The 22219-nt window shown below is 40.9% G+C and overlaps 1 protein-coding gene across 1 annotated transcript in view; it reads right to left on the bottom strand.

Annotated features, from left to right (window-relative positions):
* LOC137914898 (alpha-ketoglutarate-dependent dioxygenase FTO-like) overlaps positions 1-22219 on the bottom strand; it is a 120345-nt gene that overhangs the window by 41988 nt on the left and 56138 nt on the right. The window contains exon 10 of the mRNA XM_068758385.1: positions 14663-14787. Within this exon, the coding sequence (XP_068614486.1) occupies positions 14663-14787 (125 nt within the window). The remainder of the gene's footprint in view (positions 1-14662; positions 14788-22219) is intronic.

Here is a 22219-nt window from a genome sequence, read left to right as displayed (position 1 = left end):
TACTCAATTCCTCCGACTGACAATCCTTGTGCAGATTTGAATCATTTTGTGAGATATGGCAGTTTTTATTTATTCAGTCACTCATCTCTGCCACGGCACCGCATTTAACAAACATATACACATTCACAAATAAAAAGACACAGTGGTCGACAAGGATACTGCAACAGCCCCTCAGTCAGTCCCTTTGGAGTGGTGAGAATCCTATTACCAGGCTGTCAGAACCTGTCGGATACCTTTCCCTGTGCCAGGCTCCCTTTGTTAAAGGCGAATACAATGTAAGCTATTACTCCATTTAGACTAGGTTGCCTGCCCTGTGTGCCTTAATGCAGCCTTGAAAATAATGGCAGAAGTTCAATTTCCCTTCACAACTGCATAAAATAGGCACCTCAGCTGTACCAACCAAATGCATAATTCACTACCGGTGATGTGTGTCTTAAATGCTGCTGAAAAATGTATAGCAGTGTGTGCATTTTTGGCAGTGTTCTCAAGATCTGCAGGTGAAGACTCTTGGTGCCAGCTTGGATTTTCCCTGTATGGGCAGTGGGCACCAGCTTGTGTGTGTGTGTGTGATCTTTGTGAAGGGATGTTGTTAAGGGAGGAGGAGAGAACAGACTGGTGGTGTCAGATATTATAAATGAGGGAGGAAATGTCTTTATTCCAGATTTGGAGACCCCCACTACTTTCCTCACCAATCCCTTACATTGTGTGTTGATGTGTGTGCATGTGGTTTGGACCAGGCACTGGTGTAGTCCGATTCCCAGCAGTGTATCTTTAACAGGGTCTGTCTGCTGGGCTGCCAGCCTGTTCCCCCCCCCCCCCCTGACAGGACAACAGCCCAGCTGACACCCCCACAGTCTTGCCAACACAACCCATGCCTTCGACCCACAATCTGCTCCACTGATGCCTGATGATGGGGGGGGGGGGTTACAAAGAAAATAAAGCAAAGACAATGAGGAGTAAATAAGAGATAAGGTGCCCTACCTGCTTTCAGAAAGCATCTTAAGTGTGCATTGAGATATTATGTGATTCTCCAAACATTTTATGGGGGGACTTACGTTCACAGAGAGCTCAGAACACACTGGCAGTGGCTGGTCTATCACTGAGTTAACAGTCTACAGACATCCCCGAATTAATGTACATATCTCACAAAGTCAGAAAAACAAGGCAGGAACACATAAAAATCCACACAGGCTGACAGACAACAGAAAAAGATGTTAGGCTAGGGTACAAGTTGACAATCCATTTATAAGTAGCATTATAATTTTGAAAAATGAAATCGAATAACAAATTACACACAAAATTATCTGACCAAACAGGTAAAGAATAGATGCAGTCATGGACTTGACATTCACTGAGCTGCTAATGTGCTGTGGATATTTTTTGATTTGACATTTATCTTGTGGCAGTGCAAGCTTTTATATAAGTAATTCTTTATCTTACTCTCTATGTCATTCTTTTTTTCTTGTAATTGTATTTAATGACCACTTCTCTTTTCTATAAATTGAAACATATAGAAAAATATTGCAATCCAAGAAGAAGAAGACCAGAGCATTTTGATTTCTTCTCTGAGATCCCACAGATTAACGTTGGTTAATCAATGGAGTGTGACCAGAAGGCAACCCCTGTCACTGATTGCATACACTGCTGCTGCTGCTTTGGTAAGCCAGATAAAAACATTTGTGATTATTATTAAAAAAAAGAGAATGTGGTGTATATTTAATTTTGGGTCGTCTCACATGTAAATAAAATGCAGAGATACATTTTATTTACTTAAGCTGCGGTGTCACTGGTTTTCACTGGTGTTGAATAGTATGTTCACAGTATGTATAATGTGGTATGCTGGTCCTGTGCTGCAGCCAGAATTTGGTGGCAGCAGCACTGTAGGTTACAGTGGGGTGGTTAGCATGAAGTAGTTGTGTAGCTGCTCTGCTAGGCCAGTCTAATTACAGGAGAACAGCATGCACCGGTCTGGGCCTCCAAATGGCACCATATGTTTTCCCAGACTAACCGGCTGAATAAATGCCATTTACCCATTCACGATGCACCGTGTCTGGGAATCAGTCACTCATAAAAGTGTTCACACCCCCCAAAACACCCAACGACCCACCGCCTCCTTATAAAACTCAGATGTTTGTGATTTTCCTGCTCACCTCCCCATGCATCCTCACACAGCTTCCTGCTGAGTTTAACCATTTACAATATCTATTGGATGTTGATCCATGTCCCCCTCTTAACACACGATGCTGTTGGTGACTGTGCTGTAACCAGTTCACTTAACTGAAGGGGTTTGGTTAATCAGAAGCAAACCTCACCAGCAGTGTGGGTTTTGTAATCTGTCTTTGCTTGCTGACATGCGGTGGAGTGACCCATGCAATGAAAAACTTCAGGTCTTTTTCTGGTAAACTGGTCAGGCTCTCAGCAAACCAAGAGGAACCGGAAATAAAAGAGCAGATTCATTTCATTCAGGTGGTTTAGCTTATTTCTCAAACAGGTTTTTTAACCTTTTTAATGAATTTCTGATGCTCTACTAGATTACAATTACAATTCCTTACGGGTTACTTTTCATTGTCAATATCTCTCCTCCAAGCATCCAATCTGATTATCTCACTCATGTTTCAAGTTTTGCAGCATTGCAAAACATCTGGGAAATTCTTCTGTAACTCATGTTATTTAAGTCTGATACATTTAATTTCAGTTCCTCATGCAGCCTGCAATCAGATGTCATCAAAACAAAGCCTATCGCGAAGCAACCATGCATCGAGCTAGTAATGAGACTTATGCAGTGGGTTCTAAGAAGGGCGATGATTCATCTGTGGTCATAGATACAAGTTGTAATACTTTCTTTTATCACACACCATCCATAATTATCTAGTTTATAAATATACTTTATTACTAGCAATGAACCAAGCTGTCCTCATATTAATCAGGTTCTGATATAATTAATGCTAAGATATTATTTTGTTCACTTGGATTTGATGTACAAATGCAGGTTTTCTCCAGAAACATTTTCTGGCAAAATTGCAATCACGGTGTCACTGATAACGGGAACATAATTCTTTGTAGTTGCAAAAAGCTGACAACATTTGTATCATGACCTCTTTTTTGGAAAAGCTCCCTGTATCATCACTGAACAGACCTATCGCGCATCATCAGTTCGTTAATGAGAACAGCCGAGGCTGCGGAGTTCACAGATGCCTATCAAGGGCAGAATACAAAAAGAGAATGTAAGTAAATATGGACTGTAATTAGTATGACAAGGTTGAAAAAACAGATAACACTTCACAGTAGCCTGAAGGCTCATTCTTCTATGCGCATGCACATGCACAGGACACACCGTCTCTTGATTGTACACTCTCACACACGCACTAGGAACAAATCAAATGTTTTAATCAGCTTGCTACAGCACATAATGAGGATCCACAAAGGCCCAGCTATCAGCTGCCATCGGCCTCTTGTGCCTTCAAAGAGATGATTTTTCACTTCTTCTACAACCAGATTAGCACATTAGCTATCAAGAGTGAACACGGTCTCTGCGTGTGTGCAATAAAACCTGAAAAGTGCACGCAATGTTTCAGCAAGTGATATATACAGTATATGCAGTGAAGCAAGGGAGTAATTATGTGCAAGTGGACAAGCTGTAAAAGATGCTTGATGGTGATCACATGACAGCATATGATACACCATGCCACCGACTATAAAAATGACAATACATTTAAGGTTCTTACATATTGTACCTTTGTACTCACTCCTAAATACTCCTAGCTACAGATACTCTATCTGATTTACATTTTGCCTTGTATAGAGTACACACCTTGCATATCCCAGGTGCAGTGTGCACCTGGGATATGCCACACCTGCTGCACAGCACAAGGCAATCACATGAATCAGTCAAGTTGCTTACTGCCAGAATAGTTTTCACAGAACTAAAGCTATTTCCAAATTATTTCTCAACAAGCCAGGTGTGTTTCTGTATAGGTGTGAGTGTGTGTGTGTACAGATGGGCCTCCTGGTCTGACCTCTATGAGGTGAATCACCACTTCAGCCCTCCAGCTGGAGAACTGACGGCCTGAGAACTGAACACCCTATGGGACTCATCCTGCTGTCCTTGTCTCTCTTTGCCTGCTTGCTGTTCTGTCCAGGTCCTGCTTGGGGGACATGCAGAGCTGGATCAGCCAGTCAGATATTAGGCCGGATAACTATATGTCCGTCTTCACATAATTTCAAGCACACAAGATTAAGAATTGGTCAGGTTTATTAGGTTTTATATTTATATATTTGTTTAAGTTTATATTGATAGTGGTGTGTTTGAGTAAATATTCATAATATTTTAACAAAAGTATAAACACATTGTGAATACTGTAATATTGTCTGTCTTCTCTGTATGTCTGTGAATATATGCATGGGTCTATCATTCCATTTCTGAATTGTATATTTGAAAACTTGTTATTTCCATTAATATTAGATGGATAAAATTGGGGTACATACAATTTAATTATAACTGAATTCAAATTTTAGTCATTAAATAAATACAGAACATTTCTTTCAAGCAAAGCAGTGTATGACTTAAATGGACAGATCATCTGTGCCAGAGACTGCCGTGTAACAATGAAAAGCGAGCTAACTTGAGCCTATGTAGCAACATCCAAATGCTGGAAAAAAAATGACATTGTTAGCTGAAGTCTCACAGGTGAAATGTGCTCCTGTACAATTATTCTAATACCAGCATGCCAGGATGCCAGCGCTACCAAATGCCGGTGTCAACCCAGGGGTTTAATTAGTTTGGCACATGTACCACTTATAATCACCTGCCATTACCAGTTCTGGCTACATCTGCGTACACGTCTGTCAGCGGCAGGCTTAATGCGTATGTGTGTATACCTTAGGGTTTGTCGGACATTACGCTACAAACTACAAACAGAACATAGTCCTTCACCAACATGAAATGCAGGCACAGAGCGTTCATTGGAAGCAGGCTTCAATAATATCGATATATTTTCAAACAGCACAGATTTATGCAACAAACAGGAATGAATCAAACGCAGGTCTCACTTTTAAAGAATATACTAATAATACTTGGTCAAAGTAAGTCTCAACTACAGCCATGATAATGGCCCTGGTGTTACAGACTTGTCAGCAGTCCTTCTGCACAGATGCATTGTGAAAGCAGAGGGGAGCAGGGCGTCGTAGAGTCAAACTGCATTGTGAATAGAACTATACCCCAGGCCGAATAAATCACATTGTGATTTCATGAGAGCTGGAAGAGGAGGAAGAGGAAAAAACTTCAGGGCGGCTAGAAACTCAACTCAAAACAGGATAAATGGGAGTTAAAAGTAAATCGTTCACTCCCACTGGTGTAGCAGTGGCTACCTCTGGGGCTGGGTTAAAATGAGGAAGAACAGGAGGAGAAGAGGAGCCCCCTGGCTCTCACAGTCATGTGACAGTTCTGCTCAATATATGAAGGATGGACCTCAGGCTGTGTATTTAGCTATTAGGTCATGAGCTAAACTGTGTGTAGGTGTGTGTGTGTAAAGGAATGTGTGTGAGTGTGAAAAAAAAAGAATCAAGCAGAAGTAACATTGTCTTCTATTTAAACAAGCTGTTTTCATCAAATTCTGCATTAGAATTGATTTCCTATTTACTCATTGAAGGAATTAAACAATAATGAAAATAACAGGCAACACATTTTGCAAGGACGTGACTGAAAACATGGGATGACCGTCATCAAGGCTGCTGTAGACACGTGTCAGCACAACATGCACTCAGTAGAACAACATGGAGAGCGTCCGGAGTCGTAGGCGAGCATGTTCTGTGAGTGGGTGGTGTCAATCTACAGATTGATGGCCTTGGGAATAACCAGGCTTGTGATTCCGATTCTAATTGGATCATCGCGTCTCATGCCAAAGGAGCTGAATTTGTGGCGCTCTCAATGGTTCAGAAGGGCAGAGACAGAGTTAGGGTTGCACAAGACGGCCAGTGACCTGCACAAGACGACCAGACACCTGCAAAAGATGACAAGACACCTGCAAAAGACGACCCGACACCTGCACAAGATGACCAGACACCTGCACATGGACAGATACGCAAGGGGTTATGTTACCCCTGGATATCCATGGGAATCCGGTACCCCTGGACACTCACAGGGTTCGGTTATCCCTGGATATCCATGGGAATTTGGTACCCCTGGACACCCACGGGGTTCAGTTACAAACATAGATCTAACTGCATGAGGTTAAATAATCTGGGCTATGCAAATAAAAATTGGTTTGTCTGATTGATTGAGAAACATCGGTCCTAACTTTGGGGGCTCAACACAACCACTGATCAAAGCACATAATGTTTACACATTCCCACTGCCTCATGATTCACCTGTATCTGCTGCAATCCAATCCCTATTCTCTGCATTTAGTACTAAAACCAGGCTTCAATATTGTGGTGCCTCAAAAACATCTGTTGGGGACTTGTGTGGCTACACTAATTACAAATATCTGCAGTAATCCGGTGCCGATAAGAGAGTCATTACTCCACCAGACATTTATCACTACGGGATTGATGACCCATTTCAGAGGCAGCCTTTGTAGAAGGAAGTGAAATCGTTGATATCCCTTTTATCCCAGATCACTGCTGAAACCATCCATTTGTCAGGAGGCAAGCTAGTTAGAATTGTAATTAACAGCTATGGACCTTGGCCCTAATAGAATATCTGCAGGAAGTGCAGATTGAGGTAGGAAGGGATGAGGAAGAGTTCTACTGTTATTCTTTTCTTACTAATTGCTGCTTGGATTGACTGTCTGCCAAGAAGAGCTGTCAAGAAAGTGCCACAGTAGCACTCAAATTTCTCCAAAAGCTATTTTTTTTTTGTATATTTGTAAATATGTAAGCATATCCAATAAGAATGTTTGCACAGGCACACAGCTTCAGTGCGATATTCTTCTTTTGACACAATGTAAAATATGCACATCCCTACTAAAATACATAAGGTAAGGGATTTCCTTCAGCACTTTTTTATTCTCTAACACCCACACACTAAACCACACACACGGACACATAAAGTAGAGCAGCAGATGATCACAGTAGGTAAGGAGTAAAGGTCTGGCCACCCGCCGGCCATGTTCCGTCTCTGTATCGGTAATGAACAGAGACAGCTTGGGGACCACCCTGTGAGCTTGTCCCTCCTCCCAGTCAGGGCAGAGCTGGGGGCCCAAGGGTGACTGGAATGCCATAGATGTTCCACACACTGACAGGCAGGTCTTACCTGGCCAACCCACCATACACATTGGCTCAGCGACACACATAATATCACAGGGATGCACACAGGGAGGAGCACAAAGACATGCATAAGTGCTATACATAGGAGTGCACTGTAACTCTTCACATGTGTTCGTAGACCTAGGAATTCATGCAGAGTGAGAAACACACCCACCCGCATGAATGCAAACACGACCTGGTGTAATTCCTCCAGCACATGGCTGGTGACAGGAACAGCTGTGGCCGCTACGGCAGACAGATGAAATTTTCATAACTATCTCCTCCAACTTCCATCATCACCTTCAGGATAATTTATGACCTGCCTGCTTTCCTTGAAGAGACAATATGCTTGATATGAAATGAATAGTTCCAACAGCGTAGGTTGTAATTAACAGAGGAGGGAAGAAAGATGCCCGTCTATAAATTGAGGTGTGTGTGTGTGAGGATTCTACTAAGGAATCTTCCTCTTACTTTCTATCATATCTACAACATTAAAGCCTCTCGCACGTGAGCCTACCTCTTACCCCAACACAGCCCTGATCCTTCACTGCACTAACACAGGGACCTCTGGCGATATGCTGTATTGTCTGAGACAAGGATGTTAATGGAAGGTAATGTTATAACATGGTTTCCAGGCCAAACAATACACTGTACTCAGGTGATCAATGATATTCACTTTAACTAGCAGTGGTTTTCACGTTGTGGCTTATCAGTGTATAATGTTAACTTTCATGAAACTCATGGCATTGTAATAAGTTAAACATACCCTTATGATCAGAGATGACACATTCTTACCAAATCAGTGAGAAAAATTGTACAATAATCTGATCATCAAATCATCAATATCAGAGCTTGATTACACTATTATACATAAATATGTTCACAAATACACAACACCAGGATTAAAATTGTGTTAGTCAAGATACAACTTGACAAACAATGTATTAAGGCAAAATGGTGGCCAACTACCAGCTGACTAGAAATGCCACCATTTTCTGAGTATATCCACCAATGACATATAAAATTGGGTTCTTAATGGGTTTTTTTCCCACATGCCTGCCACACATCCTCACCCAATCATGCTCTTTCAGCTTTATGGGATGTTGGGTTTGACCAGAAAAAATGTCCTTGTTTTCCAGACGAGCAATAAAACAGGCCCAAACCCATGCCTTCCCCCACAAGACCCTGACCACATTGTCACAACACAAATGCTGATTTCACATAAAAGTAAATAAATAAATAAAAGGCAGCATTTAATGGACGACTATCTCAGCAACAAGTGTGGTGAATGTCTGTTGAATTTTTAATGACATTTTTTTACTGTCTCCTTTTCTGTGCCAAATTGCATTCCCAAGCTTTTACTGTGAAATGTTTAATTATGAAATGACTGTTTCCATTAAAATCTGTGAGCAATTTGATCCATTTGTGACTCTGTCAAGGAGAAGCACTATTACACAAAGAGAGCGTGTGATACTCATTCCTGCCAGTTGAAAACGTTCCATTCCCTCACCTAACCACAAAAAGAGAAAAAGCATGTACCTCAAAAGCTAATTACTGACTTATTTGAGAACCAGACGAGATAGACATAAGCACATGTTTACACTGTTTCTATAGTATGCTTAAGATAAAGAAATAGCATCATTGGACCTTTTTTAAAAACTACATTCCTGCAAGAATGGCACATACTCTGAAATACTTCAGAGTTTTGCTGTTAAGACAGGTCAGCCATTTTTACCACAATGGCAGCCGTGAGGTTGTGCTCAGGTCAAGATATGTCATGCATAACTTACTAATTGCTAAACAGTGGCCGGTGCATGAAAGGGGAATTTGTAATTTGTAATCACGCAAACTCAAACACACACCTCACAAACAATCAAGCCGCGGACAATCGCACTGCTTGCATGTAACCAGTCTCAGGGACCACACAGGCATGTTTTAGATAAAGACAGACAAATTAGATGACAGCATCCCAGGCTAACCACTGCAGTTGCGGTAATTACAGACTGTGCATATTTGCTTTCTTCAACATTACAATGAATCAAGTAAACATAGCAATGCTGATGATGGCAAAAGTGGGTGATACAAAGAATAAGACAAACAGACAACAAAGACAAAAAACTAAGTTTTGGGACATGAGTTGTCTTATCATAAAATCAGGTGTTTGGCCATCATTGTAGAAGTCAAACCCCAAAAGTAAAGACAAACAATAGCCCAGCCAGCAAAACTTTTGGCTGCCAATATAAACAGACTGAGCAAGCCCTATCTGTACGGCTTGCAAACAGGACTGTTGTTACAGGAGCAATGGTGTAGAGTCAAATGAGGGACTGCTGTCTGGGCAATCTGATTAACCCGCCACCTCAGGTTGCAAGTTAGATCACACAGGGCTGGTTGACAACATGCCCAGAACAACCCGCTGCCAACCAGAACAATGCTCTATGATGCCAGCACCACCATCGCCATCCTTGCTAATTAAATCTACTTATTAACATCATAATGCCACCCTCTCACAAACGTCACAAACCTATGTATATAATGAATGATCAGATTCCATTCCAAGTTGGTCATTAAGATACATTGCCCTCATTCTCAAATTTCTTCACCCAGTCAATTGTGCAAAGGATACTGAACAGGTCATGGCTTTACCAGATATCCATGGAAACTTGCACCAAATAAATACTGAGTGTATCAAGAGAGTGAGTTGATTATAGCATAGATGCAAGTCATTCACCATTATGGCACATCTATTTCAAAGGCGTCGAGGAGGTCAATGACATATTAGACAAAATGTGTCCCGTCCTGTTACGGACCCAATAATGAGAATCTTTCCAACTACCATCTGTTACAGAGAAGGAATTACGTGCTAGCCAATACAGGTCCTCCTCCTCTTTTCTCTGCTGTGATGCAACTCCACATGGTCCCAACTTTTAGCTGACATCACTGGTGGGGTCATCCACTACTGCCCACAGCCTTAGTTCTGTGACCCCTGCTTGGCTCCCAGTGACCCTTGGTTTTGATGACAGAATGGACCTTTTGTGTAGCAGCACCCTGTCCAGGTGAAGACAAGAAAGGATGACAATGGCAGGAAACATAAAGCCAATAGTGGCTAGGAAGGGGTCATGGGTCAAGCTGGACAGCTGAATGATGAGTGCAGCTGTGGACACGTGGTCCTACTTCTCTGTCTTTTACATATGCATGCCATGTCAACCAATGTTTCCTTTGTCTTGGCATAAAGACCTGACTGACTCTCCACAAGCAGCAGCAACAGCAACAGATGTACTATGCAACAGATTGTACAGCTATCATAAGGTCATCCTAACTTGTACTGTGTGGCTCCACTCCTTGGCATTTGTCCGCAAATATTAAATAAAAAACTTAAACGTCCTCCTCTTAATATTTAACTTATAACAGAACATACATTTGAAATAAAAATAAATTTCCAAGCTATTTGCATAAGAACAAGAAAAGGGTTCAAATACTTGGGAACGATCAACTTCAACGCCAAATAAAAGGGTGGAATTTGATATCTGTATCTGTCCTGTCTGTTACACAATACAAAAACTAAGATTCGAACCTAAAATATTACACAGGTATTTTAAACAGCAAACACATTCAGTGTGTGGCTCCAAATTAAAGCTATTCATACATTTGGAGGTATCTAACCGTTCCCCATGCCAGAGGTTAACGCTGCCCTCTCTCCTACCGGCCCACACAGACGAGAGGACAGGGTGTGCCCAGTCATTCACAAACCTTCTTCTGGGTCATAAACACTTCTGCCTGTATTTTCTCCTCCACAGAGGTGAGTTGGGTTTGCACTCTGTTAATCTTTCACTACAGGCCTTCTTGCTTTTATGCTAGCCTGCCGGAGGACAGAGGATGAAAGAGGGGCAGTAAACGATGAGATTGAATAAAAGAGCATAGAGAAAAAGCATAGAAAGGGCCAGATGGGCACCTTCACAGTCCATTTATCAAACCCAATGTGGCCCTCCCCTCCCCTCCCCGCTGTTCTCAAGTCCTAAACCCCCATGTAATTCTGTAATGATTTTCATTATCATATAATGACCTTACAAAGCCTACAGCAGTTTGCATGGTCAGTACAAAACTCGCAGCTGTTCCCTGCAATGTTTGGTTGCAGAGTGTGACAAAGCTTTTTTTTTCTCCTCTCAATTGGTCAGAATAGTGACCTCTAGGCTCCTGAAGGTCATCATCAGGTCACGTAATCATGCAAGACGGTATCACACAAAGTAACTATTCTAGGTTGAAATGTAGCAATTATGAAAGCAAGTGATTCTGAAAAAAGCTGGCATTTCGGTCAGGTTTTGTAAAGGAAGAAACGTATATGTTCCAAACAATCTGCACTTAAAAAAAGTTGATTATGACAGGACTGCAGGCCAGTCGGAACACAACATATAAATAATATTATCTACAATGTACACATTGCTGGTTCATAAAGTAAAAATAGCAACAAACTATATTGTGGGATTATTTTACACTGTACGCTACCCATCATGCTGGTGGCCCTTATAACATCACCATAGCACACATAACAGCAGCACAATTGGATTGATTGATTGATTACAAATAAGAAATGCAAATTCCAACCCATTGAATAATTTTGTGTATTATTTGTAACATAACTGAGTAATATAATAATGCTATGAATAATATGCTAATTTTGACTTAATTATAACCTCATTAGAAAACACATTACAAAAAAAAATTCAGCACGACATTTAAAAGAAATGCTAAAAACAAAACAAAAAACCTACAGAATACTACGAAACAAAGGTTGTTTTTATGTATGTACCATATTGCTGTCAAACAACAAATCATTTTTCACCTGTCTTTGTAAAAATCAGAAATAAGATCTCGACATTTTCAAATCGTATTGATCCTAGCATTTTGTATCTATTTAGCTCTGGTGTGATTAACTTTTTTTTTTATTGTGCATTATTCTTCATTTGCTCTTTTTGTGTGGGATACACAAGTGTCGCCTACACTCTCCATAACAATCCATCTGGTTTCAGGACACTCACTAGATATTTACCGAAGGGACACAGAGGGCAACATCTATCAAAGAATTCACCATGTGCATCTGGAAAACCCAGTTACAAGAATAGCTCACAAGAATAATAATAAAAAAAAGTTCACATAACTTTGTTGGTTCAGAGTGAATGAATGGCCTGTTTCAACTGAGCCATCGCTCCCTGTGAGGGCCGATAAGTCACTTGTAAGGGATCCACTGGTCAGCAGGTCCAATTTCTCTTTTTTCTATGTAGGTAATGCTAAAAATGCCCCGGAAACAGAAAATGGCATGCAAAATGCTACTTTAAACTGGTGTTTAAGAAACAAAAGGAAGTGAGAAGATTAATCAATCAGTGCTGGTTGTTTTTGTTTATGTGCTTCTGGCTAGAGTCATCAATCATGTTGTTTTATGTTTCTCGTCCTTTTAGAAGCAATATGTGCTGAATGGAAATCATTAAAACAAAAGAAAGCATTCTGAGAAAAGCATGTTGCATATTGTGTGAAAACTTCAGTAGGATGCAAAGTAAAAAATATCAGAGCAAAGTAAAAAAAAAATTTTTTTTTAAATCCTCTGTTGGAAAGGACAAATGTTTGAAGTGAAGCAGATTCCTTCACTGCCTCAATATTACTTCACTTTATGCACATTACATCTTAATAATGTGCAGAAAGATTTTCTTCACTCTAAAAAAAGACCTATCAAGTAATCCTTAACTTTTCTTCAACCACAGATATCTAAATAGTATTAGTAAGTCCCACTTAACACTGTACGTGGCTATGTGTTTAGTTATGTGTAAATGCGATCTGTTGACAGCCACTTGACAGAATGACCTCTGGCTTTTTGTAAGTAGTAGAGGCGGGGGATAAGGATAGACATTTAATGTGTTTGAAAGGAAGAGGCTGTATCAGGAGCAGATGGAGTTCAGACATAATGTGTGGGACTTGCCCTCCTCCAAAACTAATCTAATCAGTCTTTCACTGCTGATAGAGTAAACGTCTGGCTGCCTTGCTGACAGTGACTGAGCATATCCTGTCCTGGACTCTGATAATGCCTGTGAAGATTCCAGGACTGGCTGAGATAGGTTAAAGCTTAGACATGGTCAGAAGGTGCTAACATTGCCTTGTGGGTGGTAGAGAAACTGGAATAGTGGGCCACAGTGCCGATGTTAGGTTAGGAAGAAGTGGTTTCTAGCTTTCACCACCTGCAGCTGTAATACACTGTTAAAGCAGACCCTGCATTCGAGTTGTGGGCGTTGACACAGTAAAGCAAGGTGTGTGGAAACAACCTGTTTACAAGGGTAATCAGGATAAGGGTCAGCTAGAGGAAGTTACGCAAAAGAGAGAACCACTTTGCAACGATGAGAGCAACAACACGGTGAGAAGTTATCATATATTGCAAAAATAAAGGTGTTGTTTTCAGTAATTTCTAACATGTGAATCTCAATGCCAATACTTAAGATTCCCCAATGCTCTGGATCATGTCTTGTCTAAAGTGTGTGTTTGTGTGTGTGTGCGTGTACCTGTATGTGTGCGTGCATCCCTGCGTGTGTGTGCACAACAATAAGGTAGAATCTGTAGTAGCGAAACATATTTAAATGTGAATGGGGAGAGTGTCTTAAAGAATGAACAGCTAATGCTCGTGTGTGGAGAGAGAGAGAGAGAGAGAGAGAGAGAGAGAGAGAGAGAGAGAGAGAGACCCAACTTTATCTGAATGAATGGTCAGTGTTCGAATACAGCCCTTATCTAGAAGGAAGGAAGTGACTGGGTTTATCCAAGACACACGTGTCAGTGTGAAGGCTGTGATAGCTGCCAGGTCCAAGGACCAAAGACAAACACAAACTCTGTGGAATTCACATCAGCTCTTTGAAGGACATTGTTTTTAATGTGAACTGATTGAAACATGCCTAAACTGATAATTCATGGTAACTTTGCTAGATGACAGGATCGCAGATGTTAACCTGAGGAGTTCTCACAATTTAATAGTGTCAGTTTTTGCTGCATTCTACCATTCAGCCCCTAAATAGCTCTTGCCTTTCACAGCCAAGTAAGCTATCAGAGTCATAAACTTGCAGCATGTATACATCAACATTTGGTTCGTGTCTCATCCTAATGGGGGTTCACTCATTAATTATCAAACACTCATTTAACGATACAATTTTACAAATTGTACAATAAAGGTGTCATAAGTTGACATAAGAAGTATGTAAATGAGTAAGAAAATGAAGTATGGCGGAGTGAAGTGTTTTGTGTGTGTGTATGTGTGTGTTTGGGGGGTGTCCCATTTTCAATATAAGAAAATGGTCATGCTTCATATGTACTTACCTTTTTCACATAATTGTCAATAATTAAATTTTTGAGACCCAGTCGAAGGATCATAGTTGGTGTTACATTTTCTTACCTGTCTCTCCATGTCTGCCTTTGCTGCTGTCTGTCAGTCAAGGCAGAGAGCAAGGTTTCGGCCATCTCTCGTCTTCCTTCTCCTGCTTGTCCCTCCTCCTCCACTGTAGCCAGGAAGAGCATTGTCTGTAAAAGAGCAATAGGAAATAGGTGCACATGTGAATCAAAATAAATGGGTTAACAGCATGGGAGCACATTTAGGTGTGAAACTCACTTTGGCGTGTAAAAAGATACAAATGGAGACTATATTGCCCTTACATTTGTGGCTGAACTTTTCACAACGTATCACGATGATTCAAGTTGCAGTATCTCTAATGTGAAATGCGGAACTGGCCAGAACAACACACTTAAAACGAGTAATTACCTGATCAAAACGTTGAGACCCTTGCCTAATTTGTGAATATACTGATACCCCGAAGAAAGGTTATGTTCTTTCGGCTATAAAAACCTACCAGAGATCAAAGACGCATTAGTCATCTGAATTTAGAGTACCGATACCTGTACTGGCTGATCCCACTTGATAAAAGCTCATTATCGGGTTGCGCTCGTGCTCTCTTGCTTGGACTCAACAAAAACCAAAAACCCTGCTTTAAAGTTTCAGTGTGAAGTCCCTTGCAGCAGCCGCAGCCAACAATGCACAACGCTAGCAACGCAGTTATTCATTGAATGTTGAACCTTCATTAGCTTGAAAGCAGCACCCATTGTATTGACATCTTGTTTGGATTAATTAGCTTGTTGGATAAGTTGTTAATGTGGAAGCCTGAGCACTTTTTCTAGCACTAGCCAGCGTTCTCCGACACTTGGGCACCGACTGCATCCAAAATGCCTTTCCAGCATGTTATTGAGATATATGAAATCTCATTTAATGAGATTTACTTAGCATGTACCAGCAGACAGTATCAATTATGTTGCAAAATTGCATGTTGCTTACATAGAAATATGTACATAAAAAGTATTTCCTTTGAAACTCAAGCCTATCTTGGATTTTCAAAGCTCCATTTTTGATGTGTGAAAACATTTTAAATGACATGGATTCCTTTGTCACATGCTGCCTCATTGAGTAGGACAAATCAATGATTGGTGCTAACAGATCTCCTGAATGTCAAAGTGAATGGAATCGAATGGAACGGGTATGTGCAGCGAATGCCCAATGCCTGAGCTTCTATGCACAGTTCAGAAATAACACACTGAGCCAAGAGTCTATTATATCATCCCTGGGACGGAGACATACAGTAAGTCTAGTATAAAGTCAGTTTCACATCAGAGGATGGGCAAATTACACCCAAAATTAGAGTGTGAGTCAATTAATCACGTCCTGCACAGCACAGTGTAATGTGTGAGTATCCCCCTGTTGAACATGAATTACTTAAAGCTTAAAGTGTGACGTGGCACATCAGTGCTAATCTGAGACATCCTGGCAAACCTTCGCCTGCAAGTCCTCCGCAGCCTCTAAGCTGGTTGAGAGGGAGTCAAGTGAAAAAGGATCTGGCAGTCCAAATTAAATGCAGTGCTGTCAGCTGCACTAAACCCCCCCTTTCTCCCTCTTCTCTACCCTTCACAGACTCACTAGCTCTCTGAATATCTTTAAATGTCTCCGCCCTTTTTCTTCAGGCCTCTGAGAAGTGATGGATCTGTAACTCTGACTGACTCTGACGCCTTGTTAAGAACAGTCGCTCGCTGTCACATCCTCCAGTAAAGCATGATCACTTCTCCCCATTAACAGTCACTTGCCTTCCCAGTCATCCAACCATCTTTAAAAAAAAGAAAAAAACTACAATGTAAGGGAACCATCATTTCTTCTTTGCTTCATTTTTAACCCCTTTTCTGACAACTGCCCTGTCTGTCTTTCCTGATGTGAAGATAAGTTTGATAGTCCGTGTGTTTTTCTGAAGGACAGGAGTGTGATTTTCAAAAAGGATAATATGCTTACGTCCTCCTCACCACACAGGACAGGTGTCAAAGCAAGTGGCAGCGTGTGACTGATTACACCTGACTCCGAGGAGACACCAAATATTGCAGTGGCCAGGAGCTGGCTGTACTTTCTATGGAGAAGGTATCTTTTATTTGGATCAAACCTGTATTCATGGAATGAATGCAATTCGAGAAAGTGCATTCAGGCTGCTTTACCATCTCAGCTACATACTAACCACGCTGGGTGTGAAGAACCGCCATTCAAAGTGTGAAATAGGAAGGAATTTTAACTAAAGATGTTCAGAGTGCACACCTGCTTGATATCGCGAAGGCGATACTCTTCCATGATAAGCAAGCCCAAGCCACCGTGTGAGTGAATATATTTCCCAATAAATGAATTGTCTTTTTTAATTTACTTTGATGTGTTTTTGACAGTTCAGAGCCTTCGTATCTGGGTCCTCGGTGTGTGACCCATAAACAGAAACAGAGGTTAGGGGTACATAGCACCATCAAACCAAAATGACAACATTACCTGCTTGGTTGGGGCGATGAGGCACACAGTTAAGTAACCATCTACCATTCTGACATCAACACATTTTGTATGACTTTGATGGCTGATACTTTCAGCAACATGTATTATCATCACTAAAATGGACCCTATCTTCTGACAAACACACTAGTGTACTCGTCACCCCTATTATACACATTAATTACACCACACATTGGCCTTGTGTGTATGTAACACCCTTATTGTGTTGGTCCACCTCTAATTTGTGTCTGCCTTTAGTGTGCATCCAATAATGTTAATGTACTGTATCAGTACATTTTCCAAAATATGTGCCTGTGTGTTTACATGCCAGAGAGAGAGAGCGAGAGAGTCTCTGTGTGTGTGTGTGTGTGTATTTAGAGGACACCGTGCAAAGAGAGGCCTTAATGTATAGCCACAGGCTGATCCCCAGGCCATTTATTTATTGAGCGAGGCCTCAGCCAGTCATTGCAAAAGACCCCAGCCCTTTATCTTTGGGAGTGTGTTAGCACTAATCAGCCCCTCTTTCCCCCTTTTTGCCCCTTGATGACAGTAGCTGTCCTCAGCCTCCACCTCTGTGAGGCTGATGCTGACCACAGATGTCCTCCTGACCCAAGCCACATCCGGAGGTGAACAAGGGGACAAGGAGGACATAGGTATCTTCAACTATCATGCCCATATCCCAAATTCAAGCCTATCTATTTAACTACAGATAAGCAGAAACATTTACGGCCCTGCGCAGAGGTAGGGTGGGTAAACAAACACGCAACCACACTGAGGCGATATTTTGGTTGGTGGAGAGCTGGAGTGATGATAGCATTCCAAGTGAAGGCTGGCTGGAGGGCAGCCTGGGGCAGCTCACGAACACCTCAAGCTAGGACTGAACCTTAACACCAACAAGCATCTGTCCATTCCATCACCTAACAACTTGCTACTCATTCAACACAGAAAAATAGAATGGGGGAATTGTTTGTTGCTGCACACAGTAAAATATGGTGTACATCCCCTTCCTACTTCACAGAGGAGCTGCCATGGGCTGTATAATAGCAAAGAAATGCAGAAAGAAAGGTTAAAAGAGGATCCATGCCGAACTGAAGGTTTACACTCCATAAAACACTTCCACTAGCTGACCATCAGAATTTCTGTGAAACTGTTAACAGCCCATGAAATCCCTTAGCTGCCTTTAGACCAGCACTTTCAGGGGACCCAAAGCGCTTCTTGGCTCACTAACAGGTTTTAATATACTGTTGGAAATAGGTTTGGTCTCCTTGCCAACAGTGACTGATTTCTTAGAAAAGTAGATGACATGGAAATGCTCAAATGCTTAATTCTGATGAAACATAAGTTACCTGAGGTTTGACTGTTGCCTCATGTTTGCCACCACTTTGTCTACAGTACTAAGTGTGTCTCTATTTGTCACATGACAGACCGCCACAGTTACTGTCACTAGTATGTTAAATAGACCAGGATACTCCCCTGACTTCCTGTGCGCCAACAGGTCTGTGTGCTCATAAAAGGGTGCACATGGCCTTAAATAATAATCCATCCTACAGCATGCAGCCGTTGAGCAATGACTTCTGACTGTATGTCAGAGTGATAGCATGCCGGTTCCAAAAAAACTGACCTATTGCAATGAGGTTTCATTTTTTTAGTTTTAGGTCGTACGGACAAATATTGTCAATTCTTGTATAGATACCACCATCTCCCTCTTCTATCTAAAACAAGAAACAAATATCACATTGACCAGTGGTAAAAAATAAAATAAAATAGGCATCTTGCACCTCGTTCTGGGGAAAAGGTTAGTGTCTGCTCAATGATACCAAAAAACTGTGCAACTGTGCTGCTGCCAAGTTGCTTTGCTCATGGGGGAAGTCTCCACTGGTGGAAAAATTATATTAGCCCAGGAAGAAATAAGTCCAGACCAATTTCATTTTCTGTGACATCACATAGGTCATAAAAACAGACAGAGGCAGAGAGAGAGTGTGTGTGTGTGTGTGTGTGTGTGTGTGCATGTGTGTGTCTTTTTGTTGCCCTCTGTCTATTGTCACAAACTTCAGGGGGTTCAAAATTGAGGTATATTACAAATTACATTTGTTCATTTTCCATTATGTAAGATTGGATGATAATGTGTGTGTGTGTGTGTGTGTGTGTGTGTGTGTGTGTGTGTGTGGTGTGTGTGTGTGTTGACTAGACAGGGTTTTCACCCAGACTTTGTAGCACAAAAGCATGTAATATCATCAGGAGTTAGTAGAGGAGATTCAAACACTGACTTCAGGTGGATTTTTAAAATATAGTTTTTATGCAATACTTCTTTGCACTTACTCAAAATACATTTTTGTATTCATGAAAAATACATACAACAATACAAAAAAAAAAAATACAACTATCTCCATTGGAAGGTGTTCCGGGTTTGTCCATCCGGAAGGAGGCTGCAGGGAAGACCGAGGTCAAGAGAGAAGACTATCTTGGTTGGCCTTCCAAAAGAGCTGGAGGAAGTGGTCGGGGAGTTGAGTGTCTGCTGGGCTTCTATGCTAAGAGTGCCGCCCCCGAGCCCCAGATCCAGATAAGCAGAAGAAGACAAAGGTGCCGATGATACCCACAGGTATCACACACAATTCAACCCACAAGCCTATTTTTACAATGCCTATAACATTCACTTTTTGTTCAAGGATTCAAGGCCTTTTTATCATCATTCTAGTCGGCGCTCAAATGATAATAACATAAAAGTGATCACTCAGGTCCCAATAACAGCCAGTAACTGCGACAAAAAAAAACTGCAACTAAGGAGGTAGCTTAGAAAATTTAACATTTAAAAGCTAAAGGTAAAATAACATGAAAGAAAGAAAAAAAAAATAACCAACAACATTTCTGTCATTTCTTTTAGTCACAGATATGTAAAGATAGATGATTTGATGATTCAGCATTTTGGATTGTATTAGATTGTACAAGTGTAGTGTGTACTCAGATTTTTTATGTTTTTTTTGCGTTTTTGTGGTCTGTCGCTCTGTATGTGTCTCCGTGGTGATAGAAAACGTTCTGCCAGCTTGACCCTTGAAGGTCACGGATACCATCAATAACGTCAACCAGTCAAAAGCGTTTTGCTACACACAGCAGATTATATGGAGTGTAAAACATTAGAAAAATGTGTCTGAAACATCAGAGTAACATGTTTGAAGTAACAAAGGGTTGGGGGGAATAGAGACACTCTTTAAAAGGGAAGACCCCTGACAAGTGATGTTGTTTGAAGGCTTTGTAACACACTCAAGTGGGCAGAGATGCTTTCAATAGCCCTAACGGCACTCCATCTTCTAGGCTGAATGCAAGCTGGATGGAAGGACGTATGCTTTCCACAGGGTCAAATGAAGCAGAACCCACAGACCTTTGTTGTGTCCCCTTTTGGTGGTGAGAAGAAAAGACAAATCTGTTGATGGGTTGGAGTCCAATGGGCCCACAAAAACCACATAAAAACTCACTGGCCTTTTTCTTGCAAGACTTCTGTCTCCGGCTCATGGCAAGAGTGTGTGCCCAGTTGTCTTAATGGCTAAACTGCATAGTTCTTTGTCTGAATGAGGTCTCCAGCAAGCTAGGACAGCACACACGATCATATACACTTGTGCAAAATCCTGACTGGCCTGGCAAAAAATGCATCATCCATCCATCACGAGAAAGCTTGGAGAGACGCTTTGACTAATTCAGGACAATGAAGACAGAGCTGGACAGAGATGCTTGCGATGAGCGTGACACTCAAGCACCTTCTGTTATGTTAAAGCCCCCTTACTCTCTTTTACTATATGAAAGCTGAGTCCAGATTGTAGCTAGATAACAGATTGTGATCAGCACATCACTCTCTTGCCAGTAAAAAGCTTTTTGCTGACTGGGGCCAAAGCCAGCCTTTCTTAGCCCTGAAGTTATAGTGCAACACACACACACACACTGCATCATGTCTTTGAAAATATTAAACCAATAAAAAAAGGTTTCCATCCATCTTGACATGCCTGCAAAGAAGAATTTTATTTTTGAGGGGTAATATGCCTGAAGGGGCTGAAGTGCACCGCCATAAAGTTCTGACTGACTCTAAGGAGTCTAAAATGTGGTGATTTCTGAATCTTTCAATCTGCCAGAGAGCTATTGAGCTGCAGTTGCAAAACCCATCAGATCCTCTTATTTGACTAGTCTAACATTGAATATGAATGACTCATTGAGGCACAGTGATAAAGGATGATTATATCTAAAGCTGAAACGATTTGGAACTGTAGGAAACCTGAAGACATTGTTGATCAAAGGCTGCAAGGTCTGGGTTTTATGAATAAACTTGCTGCATTGATTGAAAATTATTTACTATGAGCTGATTTTTAGTTTTTTTTAAATATATTTTTGGATTTGATTTCTACGATGATAACTATTTGCGGGATTCATTTAAAAATACTACCTTAGTCTGATGCATTTTGCTTCCTGAAGTCATTCAAAGCACTATACAGTATACAAAAGAAAAAGAAAGAAAAAACAGGTGTGTTTAATCTGCTGCTTCCATAACATTGCTGTAATTAGACATGGAGCCTTGTTGCCTTTAACAATTCCCCTCAAACTGTACGGCTGTACAGTAATAAACAATGAGCACACCATGAAGCAGTTCCATGTAACTGGATTAGAGACTCACATTATGCTCTGCACTTCAGTCTAGGAAAATGAGCACTTAAAATAAGTTTTTTTAATTTAATTTTGTATGTTTGGAAAAAAACCTTTTCAATAAATTCCACCAGGAAGTATAATGTAGTAATCTAATTATTAAATGGAATTAAAAGTTAGTACAGCACACTTTGTATTGAACTACATCATATACCCAATTATTTTATTGAATCAAAACAGTATTTGTTGATATTGAAAAGTCCAAACTGTTTTTTAAGACATAAATCATAATCATAAATTAGGATTGTACCCTGGACTGGGTCTTTCACAAATGCATGGGCCTCTTTTAATGTGAAGAATTAATTTCATGCTAACACAGTTATAATTAATATCTGGCTATCTCTAATGGCTATCATCATCATCATAACATAAAAAGGATTATGTTGGAGTTACTCAACTGTTTCTAAACACACCTGATTTTCGACGCATTTACAC

This window comes from Brachionichthys hirsutus, unplaced genomic scaffold (assembly GCF_040956055.1).
Source record: "Brachionichthys hirsutus isolate HB-005 unplaced genomic scaffold, CSIRO-AGI_Bhir_v1 contig_186, whole genome shotgun sequence".
Lineage (NCBI taxonomy): Eukaryota > Metazoa > Chordata > Actinopteri > Lophiiformes > Brachionichthyidae > Brachionichthys > Brachionichthys hirsutus.
Note: the sequence above shows the minus strand (reverse complement) of the source record. Positions and strands in the feature narration are given on the sequence as shown.